Here is a 25,220-nt window from a genome sequence, read left to right as displayed (position 1 = left end):
ACCGTTGTCCTGGTTTGGGTAGTGTCGGACACATTATTGGTGGGAAAAGGGAGCGGGATGGAAATAACCTGCCAGATGGGGATGGGAAGTGGGCGGAGGGAGAGTCGGTGAAGAAAAATCGCAGGCAATGCTGCATGGTGCCAGAGGAAAATCTCTCCCATTTGCCCAGCATTTGCTCATTTATTTAAAGCCTGTCATTAGCAGCAGCCACGTGGGATGGGATTCACACCAGTCCTGAGTGAATTAGGTGCCGTGTTTTGGCCACATGTCTAATCCACCAAAGTCCTCTCCAAATTCCTGCTTTCCATAGAAAACTGCCACTTTCGGCAGCAGCCGGGAGAGCCCGGAGTCCCCAGGTGGGGGTCCCAGCCACTTGCCTATACACGGGAGATTTTTAACACATCAGAGGCTGGGGCCGAACGCAGGGGGCTGCCACGGTGTTGGCAAGAAGGAGAGAAGCCGTGGGCCAGGGAAAAGCATGGGGTAAACAGAATCTGGGCCAAATCCAGGCAGGCAGCACCAGGCTGCCACTCAGCACTGATGCCAGAGCAGCCTGGCACGGCCGGGGAGAGGAAATCCCAGCCAGCTCCGGCATTTAATCCTCTCTTCCCAGTGGAGTGGCTGGAAATGTCCAGCTCCTGGGGACTTAGGGGCATGGGAAGCAACCAGGGGCCAAGACGCTTCTGGGAAGGCCACCAAGCCTGGCTGGGAAGCCCCATCCGAGAACTGCGGTGCCAGCAGGAGGGAAACCCTTCTAGGGGCTGTTTGTGCCCCAGACATTTCCCACTGCTCCCAGTGATGCTGGAAGCAGGGGTGTGCGTGCCCCAAGTCTCGGGGCGGGCCAGCTGGGATGGGGAAAGATGCCTGCCTGTCTGGGAAACACCTCAGGGAGGGGAAAGAGGAGAAAACAGGAATTTCCTTAGAACCACAGCAGCAGGTGGGGACACAGAGGGAAACTGAGTCACGGGAGAATGGATTGATTGGATGGGGTAGGACAGAGCAGTTGAAGCGTGCGTGTCAAATATACAGATCCACAACTGTCCCCAACCCTCTCCTCTAGAGCTGCTGGTGATGGCAGCATTAAGCTGGTGGCTGGCAAGTAGAGGGTTAACCCAGCCCATCCCTTCACCCAGGTGCTGCCCACCTCAGGCCAGCTGTGGGTGCTTCCCAGGGCTCTAAAGGGGCTGGGGGTGGGTGGGCTGGCTCCCTGGGTGGGTTGGGGAGAGGCTGTAGGAAGGGCTAATAGGGCAGGAGGGGATGCTGCTGCCTGCAGGCTTGGGAAGGGGGTGGCAGCGGGGCCGTGCTGGGGTCTGGGCAGAAGTGGGGGTGCGTGCAGTCACCCCAGAGCCTGTTCCCTGGTTTGGGAGCATGTTGTACTGGACAGCACTGGGAGTTTTCCTGAGGTGAGGCTGTGCCAGCCTGATGGCTTTCACCCACTGACCTGCCGGAGAGAGGAACTGGACCAGCTGGATCTGCTGAGCTTGTGAGATGTGGGTTTGGGGTTATCCTCAGCGCTTGCAGGTGGGATGTTTAATTATTCATTCTGGTTTCTTTCTGAGCGTGGAAATCAGGCTGAGTGTCTCTCATCTCTCTCTCTCCACTTAGAGAGAATTATCATCCCTAATCTTCTTCTGTCCCCGGGGTGTCCCCAAGGTCCCAACTAACGGCAGGGTGACTTTGGTGTCTTCGTGTGGTCCCCCAGGGTGGATGTCATCTGGACCTGCCACCCTGCACATGTCCACTTAACCCGTTAGTGCCCGTGTCTCCACCTCTGCCCTCACTCCATCACCGTACACGCCACACCATAATTAAGCTGATGTGACTTGGCTCTGTGGCTTCTCGTTCAGCCCACCCTGTGCCACACTGAGTGGGTGGGTTTGCCAGCATCCCCGGGTATGGTTACTATGTGTTTTATGGTATGGTAGACACAGGTTGGATCTTCCCCCCATCCTGTATGAATGCAGTGAAAGAGGGACTGGTGAGGGTTGCAGAGGCAGGGAGGAGGAGGTGGGTGGTGGGGTTGTGGCTTTGGGCTGAGGGAGGTGTGCTGCAGTACTGATGGGTTTGGTGGGGTGGGCAAACCATGGAAAGCAGCGTTGGCCAAAGGCAATTTCATCTCAGAGGGATGATCAGCTGGCCTGAGACATGGTGAGCTGTCACCCTTGGGGGCCAACAACAGAGGGAACTCCTGCCTGCCCACCTCGGTGACCTCTGCTCACTGCTGGAGGGGGTGAGGTGATGCCAACAGCCCTGGGAAGCGCAGGTGAGCCCTCTGCAAAGCCCAGGCTGCAGCATTTCTCCCATTTCTGCTCCTTGCCCATCCTGGTGTGATATATCTGATCCATCCCAGAGCAGAAATCGGATTTCCTGGATGCTTCAGTCTCCCTGGCCTCTGCGATGGTCCCTTCCCCCTAAAGCAAGGGGACAGTCAGGCAGGTTATACAAGGAGCTGGGAGCTTGCCCTGGAGCTCTCCTCGTATCCAGCTCCAATTTGCTGGCAACAAAACACTATAAGTTTCTGAAGGGGCTGGATCCACTGTCCTCTCCGCTGGAGCCGAGCATCCCCCGCTCTCTAGCACTGCTGGCAGCCGTCTCGCAAATTGAGGTGCCATTTGCTGCCTGTGCTCAGAGATGAACCCTGCCAGCTCCCCCAATTTGCTAGATTTCTTCTTCTCAGTGGGCAGGAGTATTTCAGGCTCTTTGCTCACATTTGTGGGTTTTTTTCCTCCTGGGGGTCAGGCCACTTTCATTCGTGCTAAAGTTGCCGCGTTGGCATCCCTGAGAGCTCATGGTGTGCCTTGAGTTTTGATTCTCTCTAGCTGAAGCACAAACTTTCTGCTGGAAAAAAATGAAAGTGTGTGCATGTATCCCACTTTTTTCAGTTGAATTTATCTTTTGGATGCAGAACAAGCCTGGAAAAGTTCAGCCCCAAAGTTTATCAGTGCCTGGAAAAGTGAGGCTTAGTGTAAAAACCTGTCCCAGGACCTGGAGCAGAGCCTCGTACTTCTTGCATAGAGAGGACGCAGGGAGAGCATCTTGTCCCATGCCTGGCAATCAGGCTCTGTGGCCCTGTGAAAAGGGCTTTGAATGGGGCATGTGGGACAGGCGGGAGGATTGGCAGCACCCTTGGCTGCCAGCCGGGTAGGGAGGTGCTGAGGCCTCACTGGGCACCCCGAGCCCACTTCTGCTGGGAGATCGCCCCCTTTATCATCAGCACCAGGGTCCATACTTGGTTGAAATGCTGTGTCTGGGACTGCTGTGACGTTCAGGTGACAGGGTGACCACCAAGTCAGTGTGACCCTCTCCAAAGCCTTCTCACCTCTCCCACCTGCCCCATGCAACTTTTCCTGTGCCTTGCAAGAGGGTGCTGCAGATATGGGAAGGGGTCCTTGCTCTTCTCCCCGAAGCAGCCACCCTCTAACCCCCAGCCCCTTTTTTCTCCCAGTGAACCAGTAAAAGTGCCAGCAACCAGTGTAAGATACTCCCACTACAGACCCCATGATGAGTTTCCCTCTTTCTAGCCTACATCTCTATTTGCTGCCATGTTTGTGTTTTGTTGGGATGATGTTGTAGCTCGCTGTTTTTTTATGGCTGGAGGGTTTGATCTTGACTTGGAGAGTGAGTCACTACGTGGGAAATGGGATCCCGTCACAGAAACGTTATTTCCTTGCCTCATTCTTTGCAAACGAGGTTTTGCAGAGCTCGAGCAGCTGCTTTTCCTTCTAGCTGAAAACCTCTCCCCAGTCCCATTTAAAGGCTTATGAATTTGGTTCTGAGAGCAATGTGCAGGCAGGGAATGTATATCTACCATGGGCCGGATGGAAGAGGTAATAAAAGTCATGGCAATCCATCCCGGGAGACCTAGCAGGCACCTTAAATCAACTTGCAAATGCGAAGTGGCTCTGAACCAAAGGATGGGGAGAGAGGCCGTCCCTGTGCTATGCCATGTGGTTATTTATCTTTGATAACTCACAAAGGAGGAGGTTTGGAGGGGAATAAAGAGAGACCATAAAGTGACTCCTTGGTGCTTGGGAAGAAGCCCTGGATCCGTGCTTCATTTAAATGTGCTCCAGAGAAGGTCTTGCTGTAGCTGAGGTGATCCCAAGCTCATTATGGGTTGGCCGGGATATTTTCAACTGGCTCCTTTGGGTGTTCCCTGGCTTGGCTGCATTGCTGGATGAAGGCAGGGCTGGTTTGGCCAGGCACCGAGCCCCTCTTGCCCAACGAGCGTGTCGCAGCCTTTGCCATGGAGCAGCTTTCAGCCAGGACAAGGGATTTCCATCATGGCTTGTTTGCTGCTCCCTGGGCCCACAGAGTGCTCTGCCACAGCCCCGGGACCCGCTGCGGGCTGCCTCTCATCCTCCCCAAGCTGGGATTTTCCAGGTTAAGGAAAATGTGGCAGTAGCCATGACCTAAGCATGGGGCTGGGGGATGTGAGACCTCCCTGCTTGCAGCTGCAACTCTCGTCCTCAGGGATGCTGGAAAGGGGTACAAAATGCCATCTCCATTGCTGCTCCTGGTGCCAGCATCTGCTCCGCCACCTCTGCTGACCCCGCACGGAGCCGCGGGGCAGCGTCAGACAGAGCTGAAGGAGGTGACGAGGGGGAGGCAGGAAAACGGCATGTTATTAGCAACACCCTGGCCGACAGACACATCTGCAGCTCGGGGAGAAATAACCTGATGCTTTTTTGATCTTGGGTGATTCATCCTGGCCTCGGTAGAAAAACATGGTCTCCAGCCTCGTGCTGGATAGGGGATGCAGCGTTGGGGCTGTGTGGCTTCTTGTCGGGATGCCCTGGCTGCAGCCAGCCCTCATCCTGCTCCATCACTGCGTGGGGGGCACGGCCAAGGCAGTACCCCCTGGGTAACTCAGCCTGATGGGGATCTGCAAAAGCCCAGTGCTCCTGCCAGGTGAAAAAGCATTTCAAGTCTGTGCCATCCCCGATTAGCAAAATTATGGTTGCCATGGAGCCCAAATACCTGCTCAGAGAGTGCCTGCCTTCCCCGTCCCCCCAGCAGACTTGGGGGACACATGCCGTGGAGCAGAGGCCAATTTTGCTATTCCTTAGAAAGCTGATTGCTTTTATCCCAGCGAACGCTGAAATGGTCCTTTTTTTTTTTTTTTTCCTTCTTTTTCTTTTCAGCCCAGTTTGGGGTGGAAGAGAAATGCCCCTTCCCAGCAACTTCTCAGATGAGCTGTGGGGCTTTAGGTGCAGCAGTTGCTGCAGGGAGAAACCCCGGGCTGTGAGCAGAGTACCCAGGGTACCAGCCCCGCATCCCATAGGGATGTGGTTAGCTATCCCAGGGGAGCAAGGGCTCCTTGCTGGCTCCTTTGCCAGGTGCCTGCACCCTGGAAAGGGTGCTGGCAAGTTATGACCAGCTCAGAAAAGGGGACTTGGAGATCTAGAAAGTGCTGCCACTACTGGGAGAGGTTAAGATGTCACCTGCTTGGGCTGTGCAAGAGGGGATGGGGAGGTAACAATGCTGAGATGAGATTTTGGGAATGGGTACAGCTTTTACACAGTGGAAAAAGGCCTCTGGAGAGTTAGTGACTGGAAATGCACAGGGTAGCAATGGCCAAAAAATTACTAGAGGTGGGTGTCCCACAGCAGACAAGGATGTGTGGGTAGGTTCTGCTGGGTAAATGACAGCAGCGCTGCATTGGAAAGGCCACCCCACTGCATTCACCCCCAGCTACGTTACTGCGAAATTACCCAGATCCAGGTCTGTTTGGTGCCCTGTGGGTCTGAGTGGCCCTTCCCAGCCTTGAGGACTGAAACAAGCATCCTCCTGCTCTGTGAGATGCATCCTCTGGACATGTCACCTCCAGGTGAGCCAAGAGGAGCACCTTTGAGTAGGCAGCTCCCAGCAGGGAAAGAAGCCCCTTTTACATCCCCGTGACCAAGAGATTTGCTTGTTCTCCAAGGGGAGAGGGTTCATTCTTGTCCCAAAGCTTCCTAACTCTGTTCTGTCCATGCTGGCTATCCCTGCCCAGGAAGATTTGCTGCGGCAATACCCTGCGAAGGGACTGCTCATCCGCTTGTGTCAGTGGCAGTGAGGGATGCACCCCGGGGGCTCTTGCCTGCTGCAGGATGGCACGGTGGGAACAAGCAACTCTGTGCCTCAGTTTCCCTCTCAGATACAGTGTCACTCTGGCTGGGTGGCTTTTTGTGCTCAGGACCAGAGGGTGTTAATTAAAACTGCAAAGCAGGGGAAGAAACAGGGGGACACAGACAGGTCTGTAAAAGGCTGTGCTGGTCTCCCCTGCAATTACCCTTGAAACAGCCAGGAGTGGATGCAGTTGGTTATTAGGGCTGCAGCTCTCAAGCTTCAAAGCTACTGTTTGTCTTCTCTTTTGGCCTCTTAATGCTCCTGGCAATCCTGCAGAGTCAGCTTTGTTCAGCCTCTGTGTGCCAGCCTTAAACTGCACGTGGAGGGACCCAGCTATCGGCAGGGATGACCTCCGCACTGGCCGGCTTGCTGGGAGCAGGAGGAAGACTGGAGAGATCCCTCGGGCTGGGGTTACATAGGGAGCCTCGCGGGTGCTCCTGGCTTGCCTACTTGTGCTGAAATTTCCAGCCCAGCCCAGAGATGCTTTGGCCATGGAGATGGCCGGGCTGTGGTTGACAGGTTGCAGCAAGGAGCGGGTGTTGGTGTGCTGCCAGCCAGCCCCCCTGCTGCCTCCCCGGGCAGGGTTAATGTAATAAAATACCTGATAAAGGGAATAGGCTGAAGGGTCATGCTCCCATGTGCAGTTCACCCTCTTTAAGCAGTGGGGGAGCAATAGTGGAAGAGGGGTTGCCACCTCCTGGTTATTTGGTTTATTAGAAAACTGAAAACCAGAGTGGATCACTCTGAAGCGCTGTCAGGCCTATGGGGACTTGGGGGGGATAGCAAGAAACAGAGATGCCAAGGGAAAGAAGTGATGTGCAGTCCCTGAGAGCTACCAACTCTTCCCAAAGAGATATGAGAGCAGGTAGGGTGGGGGAGCAGCTGTTGAGGCCCCAGTTATGGGGAATGCTCCAGCAGGCTGAGGTGAATGGTGGCGGAAAAGGGGAGGCAAAGGGAGGAGGACCCCTGGTCCAGTGGTTCTGGTATCCCAGCAAAACTGGGGCTGGGAGAGCTGGACCGTGGGTGAGCGGGACAGAGAGATCTGTTGCCACCTGGAAGCCAGGATCTGGCAGCTTGGGGGGAGACGGATGGACACATGGTTCAGCTCTGAGTGAACCCAACTTTGTCTGGTCCTTGCTCCTTACAGACCATCCTTACCATGTGCCTGTTGTCTTCAGCTAGGAAAGGAGACTTCAGGGAAACAGATGTTGAAGTTTGGTAAGAGCTCAGCAGCATCTCCATTGCTTTGCTCCAACCCAAGCAACCTCCAAACACCTCAGTCCCAGCAGACATCCCCTCATCCCCATGGGGGTCCCTGCAGGGACAAGGACACAGGTGCGGAGATTGGGGGCTCCCCAGGGGCTGCCCTGCAGCAAAGCCCAGGCAGGGGTGAGGAACAGGACAGGGGTGGGAGGCATCGTGGCTGCATGCAGTGAACAGCCTTTGCCCCAAGGAAGGGGGAGATGGTCATGCCACAGCGCACAGAGCCCGGGGAGCAGCTGGGACTGTGCTGGGAGCCGGTTGTGTACGTGCGTGCTCGGCAGGGCGGCCAGAAAACAGAGGGAGGCAGATGAGGGATGGAAGGGAGAGAGAAAGGATGGAGAATGAGAGAGAGATTTCCAGGAATGCTTCATCCCCTGATGCAGTCTCTCAGGTGGGCTTTTGCTCAGGCTCCTGGCGCCTCAGTGGTACAGCACAACCTGCCTCTGCACCGGCACGGATCTGTCCCCTGCCTCGGGCATCCCCTGGGGAAAAAGCAGCCTGTGCTCCATCTGGAGGCAGGGACAGAAATCTGTGCCCATCAGCTACAGTTTCTGGCTCTGCCACCCAGGAGCTGTGGCCTGTGATGTGCCAGCTCCCAGACACCATCGCCCACCCCAGCATCTGCCAAGCCAGCCCCGCTGAGCCCCTGCCAGCATCGCCCGGCTGCTGTCCCTGTGTCCTGTCCCTGCCGTCATCAGCCCTGTGACATAAACCCCTGGGTTTTAGCCTGTCTCCATCCCCAGAGGGGATGAGGTTTCTTTGCCTTCGTCACTCCTGTAGGAGCAGAATTTCTTCTCCCTCCCAGTTTCAGACACTATTTCCAGCTCACTTGTTTTTTCCCTTGTGTAATGTTTTGTTTACACCCATTTACCCTCCAGGCTTCAGTAGCTCCTCTCTGCTGCGAGAGATGATGTCCTGAGGAAAGTCACGTCTCAGGGCAGCCCTGGACCCTTCCTGCCCTCTGCGTGTTCGCTCTGGCAGCTCCCCTCTCTTTGCTGCCGAGAGCAGAGGCAGGGCCAGCTTAGGGCCACCAAGCCAGCTCAGAGCTTTGCTGGTCTTGTCCTGTCATCTCTTGCCTGCTCTGCAATTTCTTTGAGCATTGAGCTCTGCTACAGACCCGGACACGCAGCCCTTTGGGGCTGACACCGGCGTGCAGTGCCGCAGCGATGGCTCAGTTGGCATCCCTGTGGCCTTCCTCCCCGCCATCATTGTCACCTGGCGGGGACAGAGCTGGGCACAGATCCATGGCTCCAGTGCAGTGGGCCGCTGGCTGATCTTGCTGTTGCTGCCAGCCCATGTGGAGGGGCAGGGTGTGCAGAGGCCAGGCCTGGCACTCTCAAGGCTTTCAGGATCTTTGTGTCTTATTAAAACGGGGAGGAAAAACGTCTTCAGGGCTTTGGGGGATAAGTTCCCACTGTGTGTGTCACCCCCTTTGACTGGTCTGAGCACACTGTCCCCACCTGCCACCCCCTTTTCCCCGGGTGCTGTCCCCTGCTGCTCTTCTTTAGCTTTATTTCACCAGCCAGTGGGGAAATAGGGTGCTGCGTCCCCCTCGGTATGCAACTGGCACCCCACAGCCCAAGGTTGCTCTGGAGCAGTGTGCCAGGGTGTGCGGTCCACATGGGTGGCTCCCACGCAGGGGCTGTGCTTGGTGCTCTGCCCCAGAGCCAGGCTGTGCCCAGTGACCCTGGGGACGTTTTGCGCCCACCCGCGTGCTGCCAACCATCTCTGGTTGCAAACAGGCTCTATTTGCTTCCCTCTGCAACAGCGGCGTGGCAGAGTGTTCCCACGGGCACCGAGCCTCCCGGGAAGGAGGACATCAGTGGGAACTTGGTGCCTCAGTTTCCCCTTTGGGCCGTGGGAGGGAAGAGGGGTGAGCAGTGCTGCTCCCATCTGCTGTGTGCTCTGGCATCAGGAGGGGGATTTGGGGGTGCAGGATCCCAGGGGCAGTGTCCTGGTGCTGGAGGCCACTGGACCCAGGCAGCCCCTCACAGCCCGGCCGCAGGCGCTGGGCTCAGCAGCGCAGCGAGCTGTGCTGGGGCTCAGCCCGGGTGGGAGTGGGGGGTGCGGGGCTGGAGGCAGGTCTCTCCCAGCAGGTCTCTCCAGGCTCCTTCTCCAAGATTCTTGTGCCACCTGCTCGAATCCAGCCCCGCCAGAGGTTCTTCCAGCTCCTTCCCGCCCGGCTCAGCCAAACACCTCTGCGCACAGCGAGGATGGTGCTGGGACAAGCTACATCGAGGAGAGTCACCGGGATGCCAGAGCCCTTCAAGGTGTCATCCCCGGGGGGGGACCGGGTCCCTCTGGGCCCTGCCACCCTCGGAGGGGATGAAGGGACAGATGCCTGTACCTGTGCCCACGGGTGTCTGCCCGTCCCGCGGGTGGCAGTGCCCTCTGCCGTCGCACGGAGCGGCGGAGCGATGCGCAGCCGCCTCCCCCCTTACTCCTACCCCCTCCCCGCTAGGCACAGCCCCCCCGATGTCACCCCCTTACCCCATCCCCCCCACCCCCCGGCGCCTCCTCCCCACCTCCGGGGGGGCTGGAGAGCCCGGTCGTGGCGGAGCCGGGGAGCCCCCGCCCCGCTCCGCAGCCGCCAGCCCTTCTTACCCGCAGGCAGAAGCGGGAGGCAGCGGCGGAGCCCAGCGCGGGGCCGGGGCGGTGAGGAGGCGCCGCCCGCGGGGTGCGGGCTCGGGGGCGGACGCCCGTGGGCTCCAGGCTGGGCTCGGACCGGTAAAGCACGTGTTGGGGGAGAGAGGAGCCGCGGGTGGAGCGGGGACACGCAGCCCTGCCACGCGTCCGTGGGGGGCAGGAACGCGTGAGTGCGTGTGTGCGCGTGTCTGTGTGTACATGCATGTGTGTGCATGCATCTGTGTGTGTGCATGCATATATGTATGCATGCATGTGTGTGTGAATGTGTATGTGCATGCATGTGTGCACGCCTGTGTGCATGTTTGTGTGCATGCATGTGTATGTGCATGTGTGCATGTTTGTGTGCATGCATGTGTATGTGCTTGTGTGCATGGGTCTGCGCGCAGCTACAGAGCAGGATTGTTGCTCTACGACCGGGGGGTTATCAGCAGGACGGGGTGCCAGCGCAGAGGACAGGCAGGAGTGCAGACAGACAGGCAGACACTGGGTGCAGGGAGGGAGCAGACCCCGGTGTGGAACAGGGGGTGACGCTGCGAGCACAGCAACTTTCTCGCGCCAAAGTGTGAGGGGAGCCGGCTGGAGCCACCTGCTCCATGGGGGAGTGATTCGGGTGACCAGGAGTTGCACATCTGGAAGCAGGGAGTCTCCAGGAAGCCGCTGGCTCTGTTTCCACCCCCTCCAGATGAGCCCGGACAACTGGGTGCCGTGCGGGCCCCCGCGCCTGGCAGTGTCAGGACGGCGGTGGGGCTGATCGATGCCTTACTCACCACGGAAGCCACGCAAATGGCAAATCCCTGCGTCGCGAAGGCTGCTGGCGGGGCTGGAGACGGCCACGCCGCCCTCCCCCAGGACTCTCTTACAGTCAATGGAGTTTATTACTTTAACGTATTTCCTCTCTCTCTCTTTCTGAAGAGCATCTTTTCGGCAGTGCTGCTTTGCGAACGAGGAACCAGCCCCCAGCAGGAGTAAGGTCTCAGCACTGGGCTTTCCTTGCCCAGTGGTGGGAGAGGAAGCCCCCAGCTCCCCCCCAGCTCCCCCACCAGCCTCTCCACTGACGGAGGACAAGAGGGAGAAGGTGGATAAGGGCAGGCGGCTTCTCCGATCTGAGCTCCGAGGGGAGAGCAGTGGCAGGATTTCATTAGCCTGCCTCTTAAGGCAGTGAAGTCTCCATCCCCTCCCACGCTCCCTCCCCAGCCCGACCCCATCCGGCGCAGGGGTGGTGGGACCTCAGCCTTCATCTGGAGCTTCCCAACAAGCCGTAAGTCCTTGGGTTGGAAAATCCATTTTCCCTCTGGCTGTTTTATTGTCGCCCTGTCAGCCCCTCTGCACGGCTGGTAGTTGGATCGATTTTTGGGCTTGGGGCTGTATCCTGCTCTCCTTCAGGAGCAGGGAGAAGGGACAGCCTTGCTGACATCCGCCGGACCACGGGGCAAAGGGGCCAAGGTGGGCTGGGGAGCTGCCAGGGTTGTTTGTGGATGGGAAATGGGGCAAGGAGTGCTTGGGAACCCTGGAGGGAAGTTTGGGGGAGATTCTGGGTGATTTCCCAAAGGAAAGGCTGTGGTTGGGGCAGGATGGGTGTGAGGGTGCAGAGCAGCAGCATCCTGGCACCCTGATACCAATGGGGAGAGGGGCAGAGGGAGCAGGAGCAGCAGAGGGGTTGGGAAAGCATCCCGCAAACCTCTCCGTCTCTCCGCAGCCATGAATCCCTACGTCAACTGCTCCTGCCCCGAGTTTTCCCTGTCCCAGCAAGACTTCCCTGTGGAGCCCATCAGCCCTGATCTCTGCAACAGGACTCACCCAGAGACCTTGTTCGACCCCAAGGATGCCAACCTGACGGAGGAGCAGCTGCGGGATAAGTACCTGGGACCTCGACGGTCCAGCTTCTTTGTCCCTGTCTGTGTCATCTACCTGCTGATCTTCGTGGTGGGGGCTGTGGGCAACACGCTCACCTGCATCATCATCCTCCGGCACCGGTTCATGAGGACGCCCACCAACTACTACCTGTTCAGCCTGGCTGTCTCCGACCTGCTGGTGCTGCTGCTGGGGATGCCGCTGGAGCTGTACGACATGTGGAGCAACTACCCCTTCCTGCTGGGCGCCAGCGGCTGCTATTTCAAGACGCTGCTCTTTGAGGCCGTCTGCTTCGCCTCCATCCTCAATGTCACGGCCCTGAGCGTGGAGCGCTACATCGCCGTGGTACACCCGCTCAAGGCCAAGTACGTGGTGACCAGGAATCATGCCAAGAGGGTCATCGTCACCATCTGGGTCTTGTCGGTCATCTGCTCCATCCCCAACACCAGCCTCCATGGGCTGCAGCCTCTCTATGTGCCTGGCCGAGGGCGGGTGCCCGATTCGGAGATCTGCACCCTGGTGAAGCCGCGCTTGACCTATAACCTCATCATCCAGATCACCACCATCGTTTTCTTCTTCCTTCCCATGGGGACCATCAGCATCCTCTACCTGCTCATTGGCCTGCAGCTCAAGAAAGAAAAGATGCTGGAGGCCTTGGGAGCCAAGTCCGGCGGCAGCCGCGACTGCCACAATGCCCGGGGCCAGAAGAAAGTCAAGAGGAGGCAGGTCACGAAGATGCTGTGTGAGTCCGGTCCTGGGGAGTTCGATGCTGGGGATGGGCAGAGCCAGGGAGTATCTCCCAAGGCTGTATTGGGAGGGTGCTGGGGGGAAACTGAGGCACAGCCAGTTGAGAGCTGCTGGGTCATCCCGGAGGAAGGCTGCAGGGCTGGCTCGTCAGGTGTTGGGACAAAGGCAGATCTGGTGGCTCTGGTCCAGCAGTGGGGATTGCTCGTGCCAGCTCCCTCCTGGCCACGAGACCTCTCCTCCTCCAGGAAAGTGCTGGGTGAGAAAGGGAAAGGAGGTGGGATGGCATGAGGGAACCAGCCCCCGTCCCCCAGCCCAGACCTCATGTGCTGGTGGTGGAGGTGGGATTTCCCAGAGAAGGACCAGTTCCTACCCAGCCCTGCAGCCTCTGCAACCGACATGGGGCAGTGACGCACTGACCCAAGGCTGGACTGGAGCATCCCTCCATCCCACCGCTCTGCGCCCTTGCTCCCCTCCCCAGCTCCATCCCCGCAGCATCTGGCCTCCTTCCCAGCAGCAGGAGCTGGCTGCCCTTTGGGTAGCCGTCTCTCCCTGGCACGCTGACCTCCGCGTGCTCCCAGCCCCGTGACGGCACAGCGATGGCGGGTTGCCCAGCCCAGTCCCTCGGCGGGGCCAGGGCTGCTTCTCTGCCGCGTCCCAGATAAGTGGTAACTGCTTTCCAGCTTCCCCGAGCACGGGGGCTGGGAGGGGGACAAAGGGGGACTTGTCCCCGCATGCCATGGAGATGCAGGATGGCACAGGTATGGCATCATGTGGGTATGCAGCAGCGGAGTGGGGTTAAGAAAAAAAAATCAACAGAGCACAAGGAGAGGGCGCAAATGGCTCTCGCTCCTTGGACTTGGCCAGGCCCCATGCGTTACCTGGTTAGCGGGGAGCACTTTTGCTTTGCTGGCAGAGGTGTTGGGGTGCCCGGAGGCTGGATGCCTGCAGAGGCACCCCCCAGCCATGCCATGGGGCTGCAGTGGGGCCAGCTGCCGGCTGATGGGGAGCAGAGACGCATGGCACAGCAGCGCCTGGAGCAGCCCTGGCAGGAGATGAAGGGAGGGAGATCCTGCTCAGATGTCCAGCCACTCCATGGCAGGTCAACAAGTCATCGGGGGGCCCTTCCCCTCTCCCCCTTCCTCTCTCCCGTGCTTTTTTGGGTGTTCTTTGCTATGGCCGAAGCCAAAACAGGGCAGTGCTTGGCCAGGGATTGGAGGTCCCCAGAGGTGTGAGCCCTGTCCCCCAAGTAACACCAGCTCCTCGCCTCCCCACAGTCGTGCTGGTGGTGGTGTTCGGGATCTGCTGGGCCCCCTTCCACACCGACCGCCTCGTCTGGAGCTTCGTTTCCACCTGGACCAGCCACATGCTCCACATGTTCCAGTACGTCCACATCATCTCGGGTGTCTTCTTCTACCTGAGCTCGGCTGCCAACCCCATCCTCTACAACCTGATGTCCACCCGCTTCCGGGAGATGTTCAAGGAGGTGATGTGCCACCCCAGCCACCACCCGCCACGGTCACGGAAATACTCGCCCAGCGTCACCCGCACCACCACCCGCAGCACCGAGTGCGAGCCCATGCCCAGCGCCAACGGGCTGCCCCTCTCTGACGCCGAGGAGTACGAGCTGGAGGAGGTGGAGGGGGGCCAGGCCACCATGCACACAACGTCCCTCTGCTGATGAGCAGGAGGATGCAAAGGGGACCAGGACTGGCTTTCCACCACCACCGTGGCACCCATCCCATGGTGGGGAGCGGGGCAGGAGTGATTGGGGGGGTCCCTGCCTTTCTGTGCCATCCTGCTGGGATGCAAAGGCTTGTTTTTTTTCCAGGGACACCACAGCAGCGGTGGCCATGCTGTGCCCTGGATGCCTTGCACCCGTTGCGCTCAGCACCGGGGCTGGCCAAGGCCAGGGTATCCCTCATGGTGCGGGGACGGCTGGCTTCTATGTCAGGGACATCCCAGCAATCCCCAACATCCCATCTCTCCCGGCCCAGCGGGGTGAGCCCGTGGGTGCAGGTGTCAGGGCTATAGGCACCCCGGGCTGTTTTGGGACACCGTGCTGAATGGGTGCCCCGAGGGGTGCTCGCACCCAGGCTGAGACCCACGGGGGCGGGAGAGATTTGCATGGGATGGAGTGGGGAAAAAAAGGTCTGTGGGTGCCTTCTCCCTTGAGACCTCCCCAGGGCCCTCTGGCACCGATGTGCCCCTGATTTTCTTGCACATCCCTTCGGTGGTGCCAGCCGGTGTCTGGCTGCAGGGTGCCGGTACGGCTCCTTGCTCCCAGCCTTCCTCCCAACCCAGCCCCCTGCGAGCAAGGGAAGGAGTACGGCCTCTCCCTCCAGAGCCGGAGCCTGCAGGGGGAAATACAGGACACCGGGAGCCCCAGGCTGCCTGCAGCGCCAGGGCACAGCTCTGCGCCTTGCCTGTGCCCCACAAACGCACCCCACTCTCCTGCCTCCAACACGCATCTGGCGGGTGCCACCCTCCTCTTCCTCAGCCCACCGTGGTCCCCTGCACCCTCCAGGAATGCGGGGAGCCCTCCTCCATCCCTGCCCTGCGTGGGCCAAGCCTCATTGAGAATTAAAAAAAGCCGTTGGCCTGATTTGTGCCCTGGTTGCGTCCCCCAGGACCCAGCTCTGCTCCCAGCACGGGACTGAACCCGGGCCATCCTCCTTTGGGGTGATGGGCAGGCCATGTGCCAGGGTGATGGGCACCAGGGGTGTCCCACTGGCTCTGCCTGCGGGCTCTGCTGCTGCGGCGGGTCTGCGGTGCCAGGCGGGCTCAGGGCACGGCAGAGCAGGGAAGGCGTGAGCAGGATGCACGCACCCTTCCCAGTCTCCGGGATGCTCGGGCTGAGCTGGGGCTGGGGCCATTGCAGAGGGGGAGCTCCCTCCGGAGCGGTGGCAATCAATCTGTCCCCAGACACGCGGCTCGGGAAATGTCATGAAAATGCCAGGGAGTGCGGGCTGGCTGGTCGCGCTCCCCCGGGCTGGAAGGACCCATCGATTTACTGTCTGAGATCGATGCCGCTGACTTCCTGGCATACGCCAGGTCCTCCCGCAGGATGAAATATTGAGGCTCTGAAATGCCACCTGAGGGGCTGTCTGAGCAGCTTGAGCTCTTGCCTCGCACAACTTCCCCAGCCCCAGTTCCCCCCTCAGCCAGCCGGGGAGGCTCCCCTGACCCCATCAACCCGGTCCCTGGCTCAGGGGCAGTGTGGCCGGCTCCCCCCCCAATTCCCCATCCCCACAGCAGGGTCTGCCCTTCCTCAGCCCTTGTGGGGTCCTGCTGCGTGCTGCTGGGTGAGGGTGGGCGCGGGGCTGCAGTAACTTTGCACTTCAGGGTCCTGCCGGCTGCTCGCAGCCTCTCTCCAGAGGATGTCAGAGTGGCCAAGGGCATCGAGATCCATCTATCTCTTTCCCTCTCCGGCTCCCATCGCCGATCGTCCTGGCAGGGGACAGCACCCTGGCAGCCGTGCGGGGACCCTCGTCACTGCTGCGCGGGTGGATGTGACTGATGCCTCCTTGATGGCTGTTATTGCCCCATCTCACTTCACCCGGCCACTTCCCCGGCCACAAATCGCCAGGGAATGACTTTTTAATAGCATTTTATATATATTGGTTGATAGCATTTTATTTCACAGTGACAGCTGCCTGTGTGGAACTTCACGTCCCTTGTGCCGTGAGTCGGGAGGACGCGTCCCCCTGCTCGTGAGCAGCCGGCGTGTGCGAGGATACGGCTGCAGCTGGTGCAGCTGGAGCTCCTTGGTCACTTCCAGAGGACAGTGTGTGTCCCCCGGGGCTTTTTTGGGCGGTCCTGCGGCTCAACAGGGCTGGAGTGGAATTCAGAGCAGCCAGAAAGGTGAGGCACTGGCTTTGCCTTCATCCAGCCTTGGGTCCCCAGCTGCCCGGCTGTCCCCTGATTTGGGACTCCCCATCCTCCTCTGCTACCCCAAATTCCCCTCTCTGAGATGCAGGAGGGGAATGTGCTGCTGAAGCCCTGGTGTGTCGGGCGGCGATGCTGGGGGCTGCCCCACGCACAGCTGGGCCGGGGATCACCCTGAAAAGCATCCCCAAGGCTTGCCAAAGCCGCAGCTGCAGCACGGCCAGTGGCACCTCCTGGGTGCAGATGTGCCAGCAAACTTTGCTCCCCTGGCTGGGGTTTTGCGACAGCGTGTGGAGACAACCCCAAGTCCCCGGGTACCGCACACCAGCCGGGCTCACAAGAGATGCTGCAATCGAAGGTTCCCAGGCAAGTCCTTTAATCCCATAATTAATTTTAGTAAAAGCTGCAGTCAGGGCATGAAACCTAACAAAAAAGCAATTGGTCTCCCAGCGGAGAACAGTTTCAGGGAGAGGGTTTTACACTTCTCCATCACCGGGAAGGCAGTGGCTGCCGGCTCCTGCCTCGGGCTCGTTGCAGCCCCCAGGAAGGGAATTACGGAGCCTGTTTGCTCCAAGGATGATGCTCCCTACTGCCCTGTGCCTTTGGGGTCAGCCTGGTCCCCTGCCACCTTCCCGGTCTAAATTAGAGGGATTATTCCTGCCGGGAGGTGGTATAGAAAGAGCGAGCCCTGCGGGGGAGAGGCAGCAGAAGCAGGGATGGGGTGAGTTGCTCCTGCTGCTCCCACCCGTGTAACTGGCTGGGGGGATCAACCGGTGCTTCAGGATGGCCATGGGGGAAGGAGGATCCCAAAACACTGCCTGGGAGTTCTCACCAACTAAACGATCCTTTCAGGACCCACGGGAGCCCAGAGAGGACAGAGCAGAGGGACTTCGGGGGGCCGGGAGCTGGGGGGAGTGTGTGGATGCCGTTGCGCTGGATCTTTGCTCGGAGCTGGGGGAAACATCTTTCTGTCCCTGCAATTCGGAGCATGTGGCCAGGTCGGGCTCCATGCCACCATCTCCTCTTCAAACGCTTTGTTTCCGAAGATCCATTGCCCAAAAGTTGTCCATCTGTCCTCCCAGATACAGGGCTGTGTCTGTCCAACGTCCGGTTCCTGCCTAACCACCCAGTCCTGGGGGAACCTCCTGCCCTCTGTGCCCGCTCAGCACCCCCATGGCGAGCACCCATCCCTCCTCCATCACCTCCGGCCCCGCTCCCAAGAGAATCCCTCTCTCCCAGCAGCTCAAGAAGCTGTTTCCCCGCCGCGCTGCTGCACGCCCCGCATGACACACTATCTCCAGAGCTTCCAATAAAAAGATTTATCACCGTAGCTTTGGGGATTAAAAAGCAATCCATCTATGAGGCTGCCCCAGCCTTGTAAGGCTTTTTTTTGTGCTGTGGTTGTTTGCAACAGGCATGGGGTGGTTTTTTTTTCCTTTACGGAGCCAAATTCAAGTTTTGCAGCGATTGCCTTGTATATTTGGAACCATGATAGATGGCTCCAGAGAGTGCCAGTGGATTTTTTGCTGCCTCTCTTCAATAAGCTAAGGGAAGGGTTGTTTTTTGCTTCCTTCGCGCAGCCATGGTATGGGGAAAACTCATACAGCGTCAATTTGGCAAAGCCCTTGTGTGCCTGGGAGCGAGCGGTCCCTGGCTGGGGCTGGGCGGTGGGGCGGATTCGGGCTGCCCAGCCATGGATGTGGCCGGCAGCTTTTCCCACCTAGATCCCAGCCTTTGTGAGAGGAGCAGGGAAGCAGGAAAATGTAAATGCCAGGAAACTGCAGGGATATGCTGGGTTTGAGCTTGGCACTGATTTAGGCTGCTTTTTGAACCATATTTCAATTATTCCTTTTACTCCAGGATAGTGGTGGTGAAAAGCTAACACCTAGTGCCTGCAGACTGGTGATGGGCAGCATGGAGGTAGGCAGGAGGACAAACGGACAGGGGAGGGAAATATAATATATGTAGGGTTTGATTCTGCTCTTCGGGGACACCCGTGGGCTCAGTTTTTAGCCCCATGCTGAAGGCAGCCCATCTTCCCACCCGGCTCCTTGGTAGCTTCCCAAAGAGCCCGGACTCACGTAGGAACCAGCTTTCCAGGCAGACGTGAGATGCGGGGGGCTGGGAAGAGGCTGCGTGGGAAGCACAGCCCACCCCAAGGGCGCTGGATGGAGGAGCTCGGGATGCTGGGGCTGACTCACAGCCGTGTTGCGGTGTGACTGTCACCTGCGCTGGGGATGGTTTCCTCCACGTCACAGCAAACGCAACAGCCCTGGAGGGGCCAGGCCACGTGCAGGGAAGGGATGGGCTCCCCGTACCCCACCTCTGCCCCCTTAGGGCACAGAGGGAGGGGACACACTGGGGCTAGATGGGCAAAGGGCATCGCCAAGAAATGAAGGTCTGTGTGTTATTTAAGGACCCCCCTGCCTGAAATCCCACTGACCTGATGGCAGGGCGACGGGAGGGACAGAGGTGCGATGCCCAGTGCCCTTCCCCACAGCCTAGCAGCAAGGTGCAGGGACAATTTCAGGGGCAAAGTGGCCCATTAAAGCTACTGGCCACCTTCACAAGCATCACCTCGGGCAGGGTTAAAACTCCACCGCAAGGGGTTGGAAGAGACAGACTGTCTGGTTAGCCCACGCCTTCTCCCGTCGCGACGTGTTGTTACTAAAGATGACAGAATTGATGTCAGAGGAGCCTGCGTGATGCCTAATTTGGTTCATGGGGACACTTTGGTTAAGAAATGAAAGTGATGCGTAATTAGCACTGCAGTAAGTGGATTAAAGCTGGCTGGATGGCAGAGCTCCGGGGCAAATGGGGACTGCTAACAACCGGCTGCGATTGCCAGCGGGCTGGGGGGATCGGGCTCAGCCCAAGGCCCCCACATTGCCCCTGAGCATTGTCCCCAAGCAGGTCCCCGGGGCTGGGGGCGTGTAAGTAGTGGACCCCGAGACTGACCTGGAGGACAACAGTCTGCAAAGAGCTTCCCCACAGCCCACAAAAGCCGTGCTTGGGGTCCCCAGCACCCTGGCACACATATCCCAGGGGTCTGCCCTGGTCCCCCGCATGGATGGGGATGAGGGGACACCAGGTCTCCAGTCCTCATTGGGGTAGAACAAATTCCAGCGTGAAGAGGAAGGCTGGGATGCCCAGACTGGAAAAAGCTAACTTTTATCTAGTTTTATGTATATTTAGGACCAGTGAAACATAAGCACAAGTTCCCAAGGGCAGTGGTGGAGTCCCTTGAGGGGAAATGCCTCCCCACGGATCGAGTGCTTTTCTGTAAGGTCAGCTCCTCTTCAAATACCCTCTTTGAGGGTATTTGCTTCTGCTAAGGACCTGGTCTGCATTACAGCCAGGAAGGGAAGGACAGCCCTTGCTCCCCCACTCCACCGTGCCCAGACAGCATCTTCCCCTCCCTCTCGGCACCCAAAGCACCTGGCGGTATCTGAGCTGACCCCCTCCAAAATGAGTTTGCAATGAAAACAAGTAAAAACCCAAGACATGGACCTGCACTCAGAGCTAGACCCCAGCCGTCCCTGCTGCAACGTTATTATAGCAGCAGACTTTAATTACAGGGTTTTATTGCTCTTTGTGCTTATCACGGCAGCCCGGGCAAGTTTGCCATCTCAGTTCAGGACTATTTAATGTGACACATTGGAGGAAGCTGTCCAAGAGGCATCTGGAGGCCAAACGCATCTTTCTTGTTATCTTTCCTGAGCAGGTAGAGCAACTGTCTTGCATTAATGATCATCTCACATTAATGATGCTGAGACCAAGCGTGAGACATCCCCTCCCACCCCTGGAGCTCGCATCGTGTGCAGGATGGTCCCAGCTGGTCCTGGGGCTAAAAGCCAGGCCAAAAGCTCTGTTTTACACAGGAATCAACCTGGGGCTGCCAGGATGGGAGGACACGGGTCCCCAGCGGGTATTTGGCAGAGATGGGATGGAGCGGCTTTCCCAAGCAACCCCCTCTCCATGCCCTGGCATGGGCATGGGAGCTGCCAACAGGCAGCAGAAAATAAAGACACAGAAATAAATCTGGTTTTCCTCAGCTCCTGTGCCTGACCTCTGCGGGGATGCCTGATAAAAACCCTTTGCTGCCCAACACTTGCCTGCACAGGCTCAGAAAGAAACTCAGCAGCGCTGCCCACGTTCGTCGCCCAGCCAGGGGATGCTCCTGGGAGGGGGAAATCCCTTGGGGGGCTGCAGGTTTATGGCAAGTGGTGGACAAGGTCCTGCTTTCCTCAGGGCAGGCTTTTGGCTTGTTGATCCAAGTTGCTTTCAGGCAACTTTCACCCCAAAAAGCAGGGGTCTTTCTTGGCAGGGCCAGACCCCACGACTCATCAGTCTCCCTGTGTTCTCTCCCATGGCAGTGGCCTCAGCACACACATGGGTGTCCCCTCCCCGGCCAGACCCCACTATGGCAGGCACCTGCTTTTCAGCGTCCTGCTTGCAGGGAGAAACATAAGCCCTGACCCTACTTCTCCCTTCCCGTCATCTGCCACTGCCCCCATTACTGCAGCCCTCAGATTACCACTGGCCCAAAGCACCCTGCACACCAACCCCTCCAGCACTTGGCTTGGTTTAATTCCTTTTAATTTCTCATCCCGTGCTCAGAACAGCTGGGACCAATTCGCTGCTGCTGTCACCAGAAAGAAATCAAGTTAATGACAAGAAAGTCATTATAATTTAGGAGACCCATCAAGCCTCACTGCTGTATTAATGAGGAACACGGGAGGGTATTGCTGCTGCCTGCCCTGCTCTTCTCTCCCACACCTACAGCTCCTAGCCATCCCGGGAGCCTGTTAGCGGTCCCAAGCTCAAGCTGCCTTTTTCCAGGTACTGCCTTGTATTTGCACCATGGTCTGAGCTCTTCTGTTTAAGAGCTCTTTGCGTTTCCTGGCATCTTCAAATGATTTCTGCTCCAGTTAAAGGAAGATCCACAGCTCTTCCGTTGTCCAAACTAATCCTGGCCCCAGCTCTAAACCTCTCTGCTGGGTCTGATTTAAACAACCGCCTTGCACAGATGGAAAAGCAAATGGTTTGAGCTGGGTTTCACTTCTGTTTTTCTGTGGCAATCCCAGTTCGCAGGCGGTGAGTCCATCTGGCAGCATCCGAAACACAACAGCAGCAAGTGCCGCGCAAAAGCATCATCTGCGTGAGCCGGGAACCCCGCAAGATGAGGGCTGGGTGAGGACTGCCATGGAGGAAGGGAGATAGATGAGAGTGATTTCTACTGATTGTGTGGTGGGTGGCTGAATTAAATATACAGCAGCAAAAAGCTGAAACAAAGAAAACACAGTAAATGGTGATAATGGGACTGAAAAGCACCCAGTCAGGGTGGGTGAGTGTGGCAATTGAAGCGTTTAAAGGTTTTTCCTCCTGGAAAGAGGATTTGTGTCTCTCTGATCGTCCCTGTGCAGATGTAACTGGGAGATGTAAAGGAGTTTAACCCTATTCCAGAAGCCACGGGTTGCAGGAGGAAACCATGCATCCTTGGAGCTGAGATTGGTCTGATGGGTCATATCTGCAAGCATCTCCTCCCTTGCTGGGAGCACCAGCCTTCGAGAGGTCTCTGTGTCCACTTGCTGTTCCTCCCAGGTCCTGGCCTGCTTCCTTGCCCCAAAAGTTTAACATCCCCCCGGCTCAACAGCTCCAGAGCTGAACAGGGCCTTTGGCCAACACTTAGGTGATTTTATTCTGCACAAGTGGGTTGGGAGAAGCTGGGGTCAGCAGTGAGACACCCTGCGCGTGGCTCGTGGTTTTCCCCCAAAACCTTCTAGAAACAGGTTTGGGGATCTCCAACCCCATTCAGGGGGGTCCCAACACCCAGGTTTTTTGTGCCAGTGATAACTTTGGTCACAAAGCCTGTCTGTGCTTGAGCCAGGATTTGGGAGAACAATTTAAAACAACAGGAAAGACCAAGCCAGGCAATCTGGTATCCTTTCAATTTAGCACCCGGAGGGAGCTGGAGCATCTCCAAGCACAAGCTGCAGGGAGACGAGGTCCCACCACAGCCCCGCTCTGCCAAGGGGCTTGCTTCAGCTGCGTCCCCTCCTTGCTGGTGAGGACGGGTCCTCTCTTGTGCCGCGGCACCAGTGGGTGTGAATTCACAGGTCACCCCAGGCAGCTGGGATGCTCGTGGGTGTGATGTGTCCGACGGGCACTTGCCAGCATCTTCAGGACCTTCTGGTCTGATTTTCCTTTATCCTAGAGGCTGCTCTGTGCCTGGTGCCAGCCCTGCAAAAACAGGCTCATCCCCCAAGAGAAGGATTTAATGTTTTTGCAGAAAACAGCCGGGCACTTTGCCGTGAGCCACCACGTTGCTGTTGTCCCCTCTGAACCCCCTGGTTCGCTGCCTTCGCTCCAGCCTCAGCGGTGGCAGGAGGAGAATCTCCTTTCCGCAGGTGAGAGCAAGGGCAAGAGCAGAGGTAGAAAAACAGATCCTGATTTCGTGCAAATACTCCCTTGGGTCCGAGGCACTGGGGGAAAAGAGAGAGGACTGAGCGTGAGTGAGCAAAGCGGGACTGTCCCTGCCTGGTGCATTTTTGCACCTTCCAGTCCTTTCAGTGCTAAACGTACCTTTTAATACCTAGATGGTGAAGGTTTAGGTTATGCAGCACTGCACAAATCCTGCACTAATGACAGTGCAAGTACAGCTTGGTGCTCTTTTAGACCCATTAAGGTTTGCCTTTAGCTAGTTTTCCAGCAAAGCCGGTGTGCGGGGCCGGGACCTGGGATGCACTCACCTCCCCTGCCTTTGCCGGGAGTGGGAGCAGCTCTCGGCCCCCCATGCTTGGCCGATCTGCAGGATCACTTTGTTAGCCCCAACATGGTTTTTGGCCAAGGCTTTGGCAGAAGGTGGATGGTGAGACCAGGCTCCGTGTTAACCCCTGTGCTGCCGCTGCCCCGGGGTTGTGCGGGCGGGCTCGGGCCAGTCCCATACAGAAACGGCCTGTCTTCTCTGTGCACAGGCAGCCTCCACCCGCAATGTGACGGAACCGCTTGAAAACTGAAGGCCAAGGAAAACCCATTTAAATAAAGAAACCTGGCACTGCTGTGGCTGCAGACATTTGGGCTTTCCCTGAAATTTCCCCTTTCCCTTCTGGACCTTTCTCCCAGCACGATCTCCTTTCTCAGACGGGTTCGCCCCCTCCCAGGCTGTGGCTCATCCGCCGGGGGTGTTTTATCACCTTCAAGGTCTGGGTGATGCTGGCCCCGCGGCGGGAAGCGCCTTGTGTGGAGGAGCTCAGTTTCTCTGGGAGCAATGCCCCGAGCCAGGGTGAGGACGCGGGCACAGGGCGAGCCCCAGCGAGGCGGCGGGACCAGTTTGGGTGCTCCTCAGCCGAAAGGCGCAGGGTGATGCCACCTGCCTTGCAGGATCCCCAACCAATTTCAGCAAGTTTAGGCAAGAGGCTACGAGGCTCACAGCCCGGAGGGTGCTGGGTTTGGCACCCATAGCAGTGATGACTCATTCTGCTCCCAAAAAAGGGCGCAGAGCGAGCACCGCTCCACGGCACAGATCCTGACCTCTGCCCATCGCTGCACGGGCACATCCCGAAGCCTCAGAGCAAATGGGTGCAGAGACCCAGCAACAGCAACGCGCTTCCCTTACCGTCCCAGCCTCCTCAGGAAACATGTTTCGCTCCTAATAACCCAACAAACCCTTAGCAAGGCTTTTATACATGCATACGTACCAACACAGGTATGTATTTAGGCTAACCTCGGTCTCAGAAAGGCTTTTCTGGAGGAAATGCGGCAGCTCACCCAGTCAGGGCTGCCTGACCTGGCGAGGTGGGAGACTGGGAGCACCAGGCACTCCTCCTCCCCACTTTGGCCATTCCCTAAGAGCCAGAGGCACCTTCTTCCTCGTCCCTGGAGGCTGTAGGAAAGCATCTTCCCTTCTCTTTATTTCCAGTTTTTTTTTTTTTTTCAAGACTCTTCAAAGAAATACACCTAAAGAGTCTGGATTTCAAGCCGTGAATCAAATCTTTGGGAGAAATGTAACTTCATGAAGATAAATTAGGCAATAAAGAGTGCTCAGAGGTTACTTATCCCACTCAGAATAACTGCAAAAAACCCCCTCTTTTTCCAAGCAACAGGGTACCCAGGAGCCCGTTCTCCCAGGCAAGGCAGAAAGTGCCAACTACTTGTAAATTATATTAATGGACCTTTTATTGGGCAGATGCTAAATTATTGGACTATGGCATGGGACAGAGAAAGTAATGAAGGCAAATGATGCAGAGCCACCAGAGAAACAAATCAAATAAGGGTTTGACAGCGTGATCTGCACTTGTATTTGCTCAGAGAAAATTGCAAGTGCTTTTGGTCTTTATGCTGGAGGCCACGAAGGGCTGCGTCATCTCCCCTTCTCCCTGGGCAGGGCGTTGCTGACATGGATTTGAGAACTTAGATGGAAATTGTGCCTCTGGTGGCTTTTTAGGCCGTGTCTGCTCTGTCCCTCAAAGTGGCTACAGGTGAGCTGCCGGATTAACCCAGCGTGCTGTGGCTGGAGAGGCGATGCCTCGCTCATGGGGAGGTGAGAAAAACTCAGCAGAGGATGGCCTTCAGAAGGGTCCCCTCTCCCCATGCTGCTGCGGGTCCTTCCTTCCTCCACCTTCTGTAAATGGGCCTTATCCAGCCTGCCTGGCCGTGGGACATGGGACCCCTGCCATGTGCCGGGCTTTGAAGTCCCCGCAGGTGGGATGCTGTGC

At 57.7% G+C, this 25,220-nt stretch overlaps 1 protein-coding gene across 1 annotated transcript; it reads left to right on the top strand.

The window, feature by feature from the left end:
* Positions 1-11,718: 11,718 nt before the first annotated feature.
* On the top strand, positions 11,719-14,296 carry NMUR1 (neuromedin U receptor 1). The gene is made up of 2 exons (XM_075157171.1): positions 11,719-12,613; positions 13,893-14,296. Exons 1-2 carry the CDS (start codon positions 11,719-11,721, stop codon positions 14,294-14,296), a joined length of 1,299 nt encoding a protein of 432 aa, XP_075013272.1.
* Positions 14,297-25,220: the final 10,924 nt, after the last annotated feature.

Source organism: Calonectris borealis, chromosome 9 (assembly GCF_964195595.1).
Source record: "Calonectris borealis chromosome 9, bCalBor7.hap1.2, whole genome shotgun sequence".
In the NCBI taxonomy this organism is placed as follows: Eukaryota; Metazoa; Chordata; class Aves; order Procellariiformes; family Procellariidae; genus Calonectris; species Calonectris borealis.
Note: the sequence above shows the minus strand (reverse complement) of the source record. Positions and strands in the feature narration are given on the sequence as shown.